We start from the raw sequence: 10726 nt of genomic DNA, 5'->3' as shown, positions 1-10726 counted from the left end.
CTTCGTACGAACAAAAGTAAGAGAAATTTAGGATAAGAATACAAACATGTTCTTGCATGAGGCCCATTGATCTTAGAAAACACAGAAACAGGTAGATTATGGTAGTGGCAGAATCATTCTCAACACATACTTGAGATCCAGCATAAAAATACTGTCATAAAATCTGAAAACTTAGTACAAATCCTGTTGTCTATGAAGAGGTCCATTTTAAACCTTGTCATTAAAGTAGCTGTTGTTTACTACCAACAACACGTCGTTGACTCATAGCTGTGCAAATAGGTAAGAGAAGCTGGAAGCACCTGTTGTGGGATTCCACTGAAAGTTACAGCAAGAAAGAGGGGGAAAAATAAAAGTTAAATTTATGTGCCAGAATTGCCGGAAGGAAGCGGAATCATTCCTTGGAAACATGTCAAACATGTCAAGCCATCTGTGAAGTTGTCGTGCAGGTGTGTCTGTAATCTGAAAACACATCACTTTCACTTCTTGAAACACCTTCTCACAGCAGATCCAGGCTTTGTCAGAGCAAATTGAACCCTTAGAATTGTGAAACTAAAGATTTGTAAAATTTTTCCCATAAGAAGTTGTAATCGATTATTAATCAATTCTGGATTGTTACATCCCTGCCTTGTTTACACGGACTGCAAAGACGTGTTGCGATTTTCAAGGTCTTGCTTGAGGCGTGTGCACTCACAGTGTGTATTGAGGATGAAGTTCTGCTACTACCACACCAAACTTTAGCTCAATATCTGTAAACCTAACTGAGTTAAAGGGATCCAAGATTAGCTGTAATGTTAGACTATTTGATAAACATATATTTTAACTGTAAATAAAGACTGCAAAAATACTGTAGGCTGTTTAGTCTTGTAAATTTTCAAAAATATATTTTAACACGGACGGAGCCATTTTATTTACACATGAAGCATTTTGGGTAAATGATGACGTGGATAGGTCCTCGGTGTGAGCGAGCTTTATCCACCCTGAAGGTTAATCTTGGACAARATCTGATGATCGACTCTTTTAAATGAAACCAGAGAGCGTTGACAGAGAGGAGAAGGTAGAAATGACTCAGCCTGSAACTGAAAATATGGCTGGAGGACAACAGAGCTGCTTCATGGAAGAAGAACCTCAGCTTAGCCTGTTAGCTTTAGTGTTAGCGCTAACACTATGTTGCCTTATATGTATTAGCTCGGCACTAGAGCGACAACAAGCTAAACTGAGGTCCTCCATCCATATTTTCAGTTACAGGCTGAGTCATTTTTATGTTCCCCTCTCTGTCATGTGGATGGAGGACCTCAGTGACGAGAGGAGAATGTGTAGCGCTGAGCTAATACATTTACTGTATATGGTGATAGCATTGGGGCACAAACTTGTGTTCACCTGGTCGTATTCAGAGGACGATACGAGGAAGAGGATGGAGGTGACGGAGTCGAAACACTCAAACCACCGCCTCCGCTCCGACCGCTGCCCCCCCACGTCCACCATCTTAAAGGGAACATTCTTGATCTCAAAGTCATACTCGTGGATCCCCTTGGTGGGCTTACGGGCCAGCAGGATGTCCTGCTGACTGGGAAGATAATCCTGCGGGAAAGACAAAAATCAAGTCAAACAGAATGCGGTTTAAAAAGCCGACACTAACGCCGAGTTAAATAAAAACACACCAACAAAAAGCGTTTACAGATAGGAGACGGTTTGCCAGGAAACCGGTAATCTTCTAATCAGTCCTCCAACCGAGACGTGTCTTCACTAAAAACATGACTTCAGATTGAGGCTGTGATTACTGATGAGGTGTTTATTATCTGAGTTTGGGCAACATTAGATCCAAAACAGCCACCAGTTTCATTCTATTTCTTACAGCTGTCTGTCAAAGATTTCATGAGCTTCTTCACAAATAAATCATTTAAGTGGGATAAAATTCACTCCATCCTTTTCTTGTTTTTCCACCAGTGTCACATTTCTAAGGAAACAAAAGCAGCTTTCTAAACAATCAGCTTGTATTTTAACCACATCCTGACCAGACTGTGCTGGATATTCCCCTAATTAGTATCYCCATTGTAGAGCTTGTACTAAAGTACTACACCACCTATTTTACACATGATAAGAACAAATACACTCACTCCAAAGTGTGAATGTTCGACATCTTGTAAAGGATGAATGTACTGCACTGACTGAATAGATCTTTACGTTTATACTTATAAATTGTCCACATCTTTTTTAAATATTTATTTTAAATATAACTTATATCATCTGTATTTATATTTGTGAGCATAACTGTAAAGACATTTGTATTTTTGTGAGCAATTTTAGAAAAAAGGACCCTGATAGCTCAGCTTTGGCTTTGTACTGGGAAAATGTCAAGAAATATTGGTGATAAAGATTGAACGAAATGTTAAAGTGAAAGGAAATGAGCACTGAGGTATGTGAAGTAGTAAAATGTATKCTGCTTTGTTAAAAGTTAAGATATATGAACGTAAGGGTGCTCTAATTTCAGAAAACATCTACAGAGGAGGATAAACTTGTTGGTGCACTTTACAGGATGTGACTGAAAAAAACTTCAGTTTTGTCTCATCAGATCCAGAAAATTTGGTGCTTGTAAACAAGCATTTAGGCAAATTCCAGTCTGACATTTTTGTGTTTTTCTGTCAGTAGCAGAGCCTCTTGGGTTTTCATCTGTGGATCTCATTATAATTCAGAATGTGACAGATGGTGCAATCAGAAAATGACACGCAGAACTGAGAAAACCACCCAAAAGTCATTTTTCTACCATTCAAACTATTTATCTGATCAACCTGGGGTCGCATTTCCTCTTGCGTCCACATTTTGGGCGGTTGGCCACAGTCTCGTGAAACCTATACGTTTTAAATGATTTGGTGGTCAGATGAACCTTTACCTTTAACAAACTTTTTTCTGAGCTCCTCAGACAGCTCTGAGCTTTGCTRTCTCTGCTCTATGATCAGTGTGGCGCTTACAACAATACAAATTACCCAGTTTGTTTGTTCCTCTATTAACAGGGCTGAAAGTCTGATTAAAAGCTCAAGGACACCTGTGATACTAATTAAGATTAAAATGATTATAAAGCAAATAAAAACAGTCTGTTTAATGTACCAACAAATTGGTCCGTAATTAAGCATTATTTGTAAAGTAAAAAAACAAATCTTATATTTTATCATTTTTGTTTAGTTTGTCGCAGATAAACAACAAAATATTGGTTTTAACTGAATCACAGTTTGAGAGAAACTAGGCATTGTTTCAACAAGCTGCAACTAATTTATTCAAGTCTGTACAAAGTTCATGTCGTTTTTATGTTAGTTTATAGTAGTTTCAATATTACACACATAATGCCCATTCAAACATCTTTTCACAATCATAACAGCTCCAGGTTTAAAGAATGATAGAATACCAACTGGGATACCACTTACAACATTTCCGTAAACCTAACAAGGGTGTAAGAAAATATCGATAKACTGAAATATCGCGATATTTCATTTCCCGATACTGTATCGATATTCTAAAGCCCTGTATCGGTTTTTTATTAAGGTTTAAAATGTCAACTTTCCTGCCTGCCATTCATTTTTGTATTGTAGTTCAGCCTCTGACCACTAGTTGGCAGCAGTGAGCCAGCRATTTGGCTCCTCTACCTCTTGAGCGCCAGAGAGTAAGAGAGCATTAGCATTGTAAGTAAACATTAGCTTCATGCTCCGATAGCTGAATCTGAGCAGAAAAGACCGACACCCTCTGCCTTCTAAGCTGAGGTAAGGTTACAAACAGTTACTTATTTGTCAGAATGTCTGTATTTTAAGACAAATTAAGTGTTTTGTGCGCTCTTTTTTTCCAACTGTAGTCAGGTTTCACGTTACGCATATAGCGCATGAGTCTATCACCTCGAGCGAGCTCGGCACTCCCCCCGTGACATAAAACTCTGTCTGTTGCTCTCAATAGCTACGTTTATGTGGACAAAAGTAATCGGATTAAACAACCGTTCGGAATAAAAATGCGTCATGTAAACACTTAATCGGATCATCTTATTCTGATTGTAGAAAACTGAACTGTGCCATGTCTGCTGACTTTCATTCACCCGGTGACACAGCAGCGTTTCCAGCTGCACAGCACCGTGCAGAACTTTTCCTCCATGCTCTCTTAACAGATGAAAAAGGAGGCAAACAGCAGACGTTGCTTTGCAAAAAATAAAAATAAAAAGCGTGTATTGCTCTGTAGGCTGCAGCTCAACCGAGGAGTAACGACATCTCTACCYTTATTAAAAGCTCACACGGGTCCGTCCTGAGCGCACAGAGGAGCGTTGTTTACGTTTGTAACACGGAAGTAGAGCTGAAAGTTTACAACARTGCGCATGTCCGGACTTTTATTCTGAATAAAACTCCGGTGCATGTAAACACTTTTCATGATCGGATTGTGTCCATGTAAACAGTACATTCGGATTATTTAATCTGAATACATTTCAATCCGATTAAAAAATTTTGTGCATGTAAACACTGCTAATGTCCGGCTGATGATCGCATCAAAGTCCATATACTTTATCCTGCTGTCTTCGCTTCAAAAACGGTTTAACTCGTTTAGCTTCTCAATTTCTTAACTGGTTTTCTTCAGGACTTGCCCTGCTGTTAACTGGTTTTCTTCGGGACCTACCCTGCTGTTCGACCCACAGTTATACAAATCATGTTCTGGATGCAGGTCAGCTGATCCCAGAAACTCTGTGCAGCAGCTTCATATCATCTGTTTACTGAACTTTATGACAACATAAAGGCTATAAGTGTTGGGTGACCATATTGTAAATTAATATTAAAAACAAAAAGCTGCAAAAAATATATTTTCAAACTATTTATTGGCAAATTTAGTCTAATAATTGAAAACATGGATGAAATATGAAACAAATAAAATAAAAACACATACAGAGCAGAACACAGCTAAATGTATCAAAATTATGTCTATGTTATATTAGAATTTTCTGAGACAATGAATTTTGGTTTTTCGTTTTTTTTTTTTTTTTTCCCAGTAAGAGGTTTTTATTTAATAGAATTTTTGGACCAAAAATATCACAACGTATCGCCTTGTTTACAGTATCGAAATATATCGGGATATACGTATCGTATCGTCACCCCTCTGTCATGATATGTATCGTATCGCCAAATTCTTGCCAATACACAGCCCTAAAACCTAATAGTTCATTTTTGCATTTTGAGTCTATTTTTTCTTTAAACCTCTAAAATATGTCTGTAAAAGTGTCCCTCTGGACTTTCAGAAATATCCAAACTGTCACAGCCAATTTTTTCTTCTTTATGGAGAAGCAGTCCATTCATGGACGTTTCCCTGCCAAAACATGAACACGATGTCCTACAAACAACACATCTGGCTGCTTTACTAATCGTATGTTGTCTGGACATGTTGAGATATGAACTTATAACATGCACAAAACAGAACACAACAATAACAGCAGAAAGAAACAACTTACCGGCTTGCAGAGCTTATCCAGATTATCCAAGAAATACTTCACTGCCTCGCCCTGGGACAGGACAGAGGAATTTATGTTAATTCCACATAATTTATTAACTTTGTCATGTCACCAATAACAGCTACAATCTGCATTGATAGCACATCGACAATTTGCTATAGCTACATTTAGCAGAAGCCATTTAATGTGGGTAACAAGGCACTGGAAAGGCACAAGAGAAAATCTCTTTGGCTGCAGCGCACACACAGGAAATCTGTTTGTTTTCTCTCTCAAAACTGTGTGTCCGCCTCAGAGGCGAGGAGAAGCAGGATGCAAATTATTTGGTGCTGAAGTGACACGTGTTTGTAAGTGTGTCTTTGATGTACAAAGAAGTGTTGCACAGTTTGACTGTGTGTTTGTGTGTGTGTAGGAAAGGTTTTCTTCTGGCACTGCTTTTGTGCAGTTCGTACAAGTCCAGACACGGGGCTGCCAGGTCTTAGCAGCATTCCATGACACGAGTTTATCTGTGTGTTTCTGCGTGCTCAATATACTGTAAAGCAAAAACAACCACCCTGCAAAAAAAAAAAAAAAAAACTGAATTTCTCTGCCATCTCTCTCAGAGCTCCTGCAGTTATGCACTCATAAAACAAAGCTGGGCTGTTTAGCATGTACTTTGCATTAAATACAACATAACAGATATTATCGTTATAAAAATTGAGCCAGACGTAGTGTTGAGTGTGCCAGCAGCATGTGTCAGTTATTTCCCCTCCATTGTAAGCTGCTCTTCTCACCTTTTGATGCTAAAATAAAAAAAAAACTAACCTGACCTGAAAAACCTGCGAGTGTGAATGTGTGTGCATGGGTACGATTACACAAGGGAGGAGCAGGACGGTTCGCTGAAGGACAGAGAGAAGGGGAGCTACCTTGTCCGTTATGGAGGCAATTTTAGTTCTGGGCGTCCTAAAATCCTGGTTTTGAATGAGTAAAGGAGCTCAGAGCGGAGAGGACTGGGGATTTTGAAATAATTAAGGAAAAAAAAAAAAAAGAATCAGCCACATCAAAAAAGAAGAAGAGAAACAAGAAGAGCAATCAATCCCAGCTTGTTACAAGTCATGATGACACCTAATGTTAGCAAACTGTAAAAGCAAAACTGAAACACTGTGCAACCAAATGAAAAGTTCGGCCTCATTGATTCTGCATTACAGATTTATATTGAGCTTATTTTTTAAAGTTAAACACGCACAGCGCAGCAAGTGACAGAAGCCAGTCAGGCTCTCCATAGATTTTTAATGACTACGATGGAGCCTGAGGGAACACGTGATTTGTGATGCAAATACTCAAAAGGGCACGGTCAAAACAGGACGAGTTTCACCTGCTGGCAGGGAAACGCACCGAACCTCACCACCAAGAGGAAGGAGGGGAGAACCACTCAGAGCACACGTCTGGTTTTCTTTTTAACGCTCTTATTGAAGTTTATGAAAAAGCTGCTGGAAATTTTGTTTTTGTGTTTACCCACCAGAAGAGAGGAATACGTTCAACGCAAACCCGTTCTGAAAAACCAAACATGTCGCTCTAACCAAAGTGACCAAAAGGCACTAGAAAAGTAGCACCAGCTATTTTTTTCCATTTTTTAGACAAACACGTGTAATGCCATCTGTAGCGCCACCTACTGATGACAAAACATGACCCAGTTTYTTTGCCCCAAACCAGTTCATGGAAACAAACCTGATATAAACGTTGCATCCTGTGGTTTCCCACCGCTCAGAAACCCAGCTCTACCACAGCTAATGCGCACTTTTTACGCACCATCTACGGCCGCAACCGATATTTTTCATTAGCGAATGAGATCCTGGTTGATTTCTACATTTGATGCTTTTATACCAGTTAGCTGAGGAAAAAAAAACGTTTAAGTCCAGAACACGTGTACAGAATACGTGTCCTTGTGTTACGTGAGGCGTGTGATACTCTTAGTGTTTGTGTGTAAATAATGCTGAGTGGGAGAGCCTYGGCTCTGTTGGTAAGCATAAAGCTGTTTAACTGCAGATCAACATTCTTGCTCTGATCACACGTATTCCCCCTCCTTTTTCTGCAAGAAAACCAATCTGCTCTAAACAAGCCAAGAGTGAAAGAAACCAAGAAAACCCCTCTGAGAACAGGCTATAGCCTTGTGCAAAACTGTAACGTTCAACTTCTGGCTCATTATTGAAAGCAACTTGGAGAAGTGCGTCTCTTGTTCTGGCCACAGTGGGCCCCCCCCCACCTCGACAGAGACCCACAGGCGGAAAAGCTAGTGATTTTCAGAAGTGCAGCAGGTTGTAAAAGCGCTGCCAGATGAACTAGAAGCACTAGAAGGTCTCAGAGAGGGCATGTGAGCAGATCTKGACCGCAGCTGCTCTCTCTGTGGGAAACGTCACGGCGTTAAAACGTGCACGCTGACAGCAGAGATACAAACAGCGGCGGAGAGGTGTAAACAGGAAGCTGACTTAATCACATGTCTGACCGCTCAACACAGGGAACACAAGGSGTGCAAAAATATAAATAAAATAAAAGCTAAAAGACACAGGAAAGGAAAAGGTAGGATGAATTAAAAATTAGTTTCACTTTCTGTTTTCACAGCCATTTTCTAAACTCTGAAGGCTTTTTTTTTCTGTTAAAGAACTGAGGTTGAAACGAGCACCAGAGGCATGTAAAGTTCTTATCAGCACAAACTGGCAGAAAAAAAAAAAAAAACCGGGCCATTATCTTTTCAGCCATTTTTTCTTTCTTTTTTTATCTCTGTTCTGTTTCATCAACCTACCAGCTGAAACTCCCTGCGACGATCGTAGGCGTTCTGAATGCCCGAGTCGGCCCACAGAGCTGAAATGGCGGGCAGGTACTGCAGGAACACCGACGTGTCCAGATTGCCGCTCGCCACCTTGGACGAGCGGGTGTCGAAGGCCATCAGGGTGTCCCCGTGCTGCTGGTTGTCTGGGTCGCCCCACGGGATGTGCAGCTTCTCCCGGGCGTCCACCAACACGCGGATACCTGGACAGGAAGTGACGAAATCAACKAKAAAAAAWAAGAATCAGGCCACATTTGACAGGAAGACGGACCACATTGGGGTCGTGTACTTATTTGGTTTTAAATATGACTAGCATCCTTTCACACGTTCATTCATAGATTTTAAAATGCTCTGAATAATTTGATATTATCATCAGATTATGGGCAAAGATACCACATCCTACGCAATTTGGACAATATTGGCCACTTTTAAAACATCAGCAATCAGACTGTTTATACATAATTAATCAAATGACATAAAAGGAAAAGGAAGCTACAACCAGCTTTGCCCACAATTGAGTCTTTTGAGCAACAATGCTCCATTATGTAACACTTTTTCAGTGTCAAAGTTCATTCAGGGTAGTTGAATATATATTTATTTTATATAGGCAATCATTTTGTTTAATTAAAAATGCATATTGCCAAAAAAAGTAACATAAAACGAATAAAATTGGTGTAGATTAGCCATCTTGATTAGCTTAGCTGCCCTGATTTCTAAAGCCCTGCAATAGAAAAACTAATCAGTACACCTTTACTAAATAGAGAAAATACTTTTTTAAAGTTAGTTTTGTATAGTTTTATAAAAGACAACATCTGTGTATGACTGGAAAATCGTTATGACCATGTAGTATTGCTACTGTGACTATTTACTTGAGTAAAAGTACTTAATCCCAGCTTGAAACACACGATTACAGTCSGTCAACTGTTGGGCAAGTTTGTGATTGTTATTATAACATTATAAGATAATTATTAGTGTGTTGTTTGTTACAGATGTAGCTAGTGAACATGTAGTTTTGAACAAAAGGAGCTGAAAAAGCCCCAGACATTCTACTGTCTTATTGTTGAATATTTAATGTARTTGATATGGTTAAGTGAGGATTTAGTACAATTAAATAACTGTCAAATGTAGCCCAAATGAGTACTTTTTATGGGACAATGTAGTTTTTTAAAAAAAAGAACAAATTATGTGTTAAATTTTAAAGTTTGATTGTTTGGGAGAAATGGAAGTGGTAACGTAATGTAAAGAAACATTATTAAAGTGGTTCAGAGAGTAAAGGTACTTTCCATTGTGTACAAACGGGAACACCTCACTGGTGGGTTACCCTCCATTGAACCAAATAAATATTTTTAAAAACAAACGTGCCTAAGGCTTTTTGAAACTGTAATAAACAGCTATATTAAAATATATTATTTACATTATATATATATAAAGTAAGAGGAAGCTAAAGAAGCACATTTTATGCTAAAGCCCGGCTCAGTTGGGTGTGCCGACAGCAGATGCAGACTGTTTATCTGGGTCCTCTCGGCTAAAGCAGATGTGGAAACTTTTCCATCCATTTTCGACGCCTTTCTCGGGGCTTTTCTATCCCAAAAACAAGCGGCACCGTCCCGCACTATCAAGCACACGTCGTACGGAGCGAAGTTACCTTTGATAACGTTGCAGTAAATCGTGCTTTTGAAGTCCTCGCGAGCCTGCTGGTCGAAGTCCTGGCCGTGAATGATCCGCATTTGTTTGAGGAAAGTCGACTTGCCGCTCTCGCCAGCGCCCAGCAGCAGGATCTTTACCAGCCGCTTCACGTACGTTTTCTCCCGGGAGAGACATTTGTCGATCTCTTTGGACTTTCGCGTTTGTTCCACCTCGCCGCTGTTGAGCAGGCAGACGGGCAGGCAAACTTTTAACACGGACCTGGTCGGCAGGAAATCCGCCATGTTCGCACAAACTTCATCGATGCTAATTTCATTGCGCGTTCGCGTCGCGCGAGCGAGCACGGGACCAAGCCCCTTTTCCCTAAACTCAGGAAGTACCGCCGCCGCGCAACCTTTTACCGTCACTCTCAAACGCTCAGCGTCGTAGCGACGCAATTTTTTTACAATTTGAAGTTAACTTCAATGGATATATTCACTTCTTGTTCAACTAAATTCACAAAAACAAAATTAAAAGTTAATTTTAAATAAAATCCGAATAGACAAATAGTGAAATGTCGCACTCTACTGGTTGAGATTGGTAACTGCGTCACKCGGGTTCAACGCTGAGAGAAAGTAGCTCTCTGATTGGTTGATTCCGTTTTCCCTTTTAGGTGTGGTGCCTTCAGTAGTTATTGAAAATGTAGGAATTTTTAGTTCCCACGTTATCGCACCTCAAAACATGAACGAGAAAAGCGCAAAAAAAGAAAAACAATGTTTAAATTTAAAGCTTACATATATTTTTATAAAATAATTTCTATTTGGAGTGGATTTTTATAG

The 10726-nt window shown here is 39.7% G+C and overlaps 1 protein-coding gene across 1 annotated transcript in view; it reads right to left on the bottom strand.

The window, feature by feature from the left end:
- The window catches only part of LOC106519019 (guanine nucleotide-binding protein subunit alpha-13), a 13687-nt gene extending 3408 nt beyond the window's left edge, over positions 1–10279 (bottom strand). The window contains exons 1-4 of the mRNA XM_014010495.1: positions 9910–10279; positions 8241–8467; positions 5465–5515; positions 1378–1578 (exon numbers count right to left, since the gene is read on the bottom strand). Coding sequence (XP_013865949.1) covers positions 1378–1578; positions 5465–5515; positions 8241–8467; positions 9910–10192 — 762 coding nt within the window. The 5' untranslated portion in view covers positions 10193–10279. The remainder of the gene's footprint in view (positions 1–1377; positions 1579–5464; positions 5516–8240; positions 8468–9909) is intronic.
- Positions 10280–10726: the final 447 nt, after the last annotated feature.

Source organism: Austrofundulus limnaeus, unplaced genomic scaffold, assembly GCF_001266775.1.
Source record: "Austrofundulus limnaeus strain Quisiro unplaced genomic scaffold, Austrofundulus_limnaeus-1.0 Scaffold69, whole genome shotgun sequence".
Taxonomy (NCBI): Eukaryota; Metazoa; Chordata; class Actinopteri; order Cyprinodontiformes; family Rivulidae; genus Austrofundulus; species Austrofundulus limnaeus.
The sequence above is the reverse complement of the archived record's forward strand: the minus strand, read 5'-3'. Positions and strand labels throughout refer to the sequence as shown.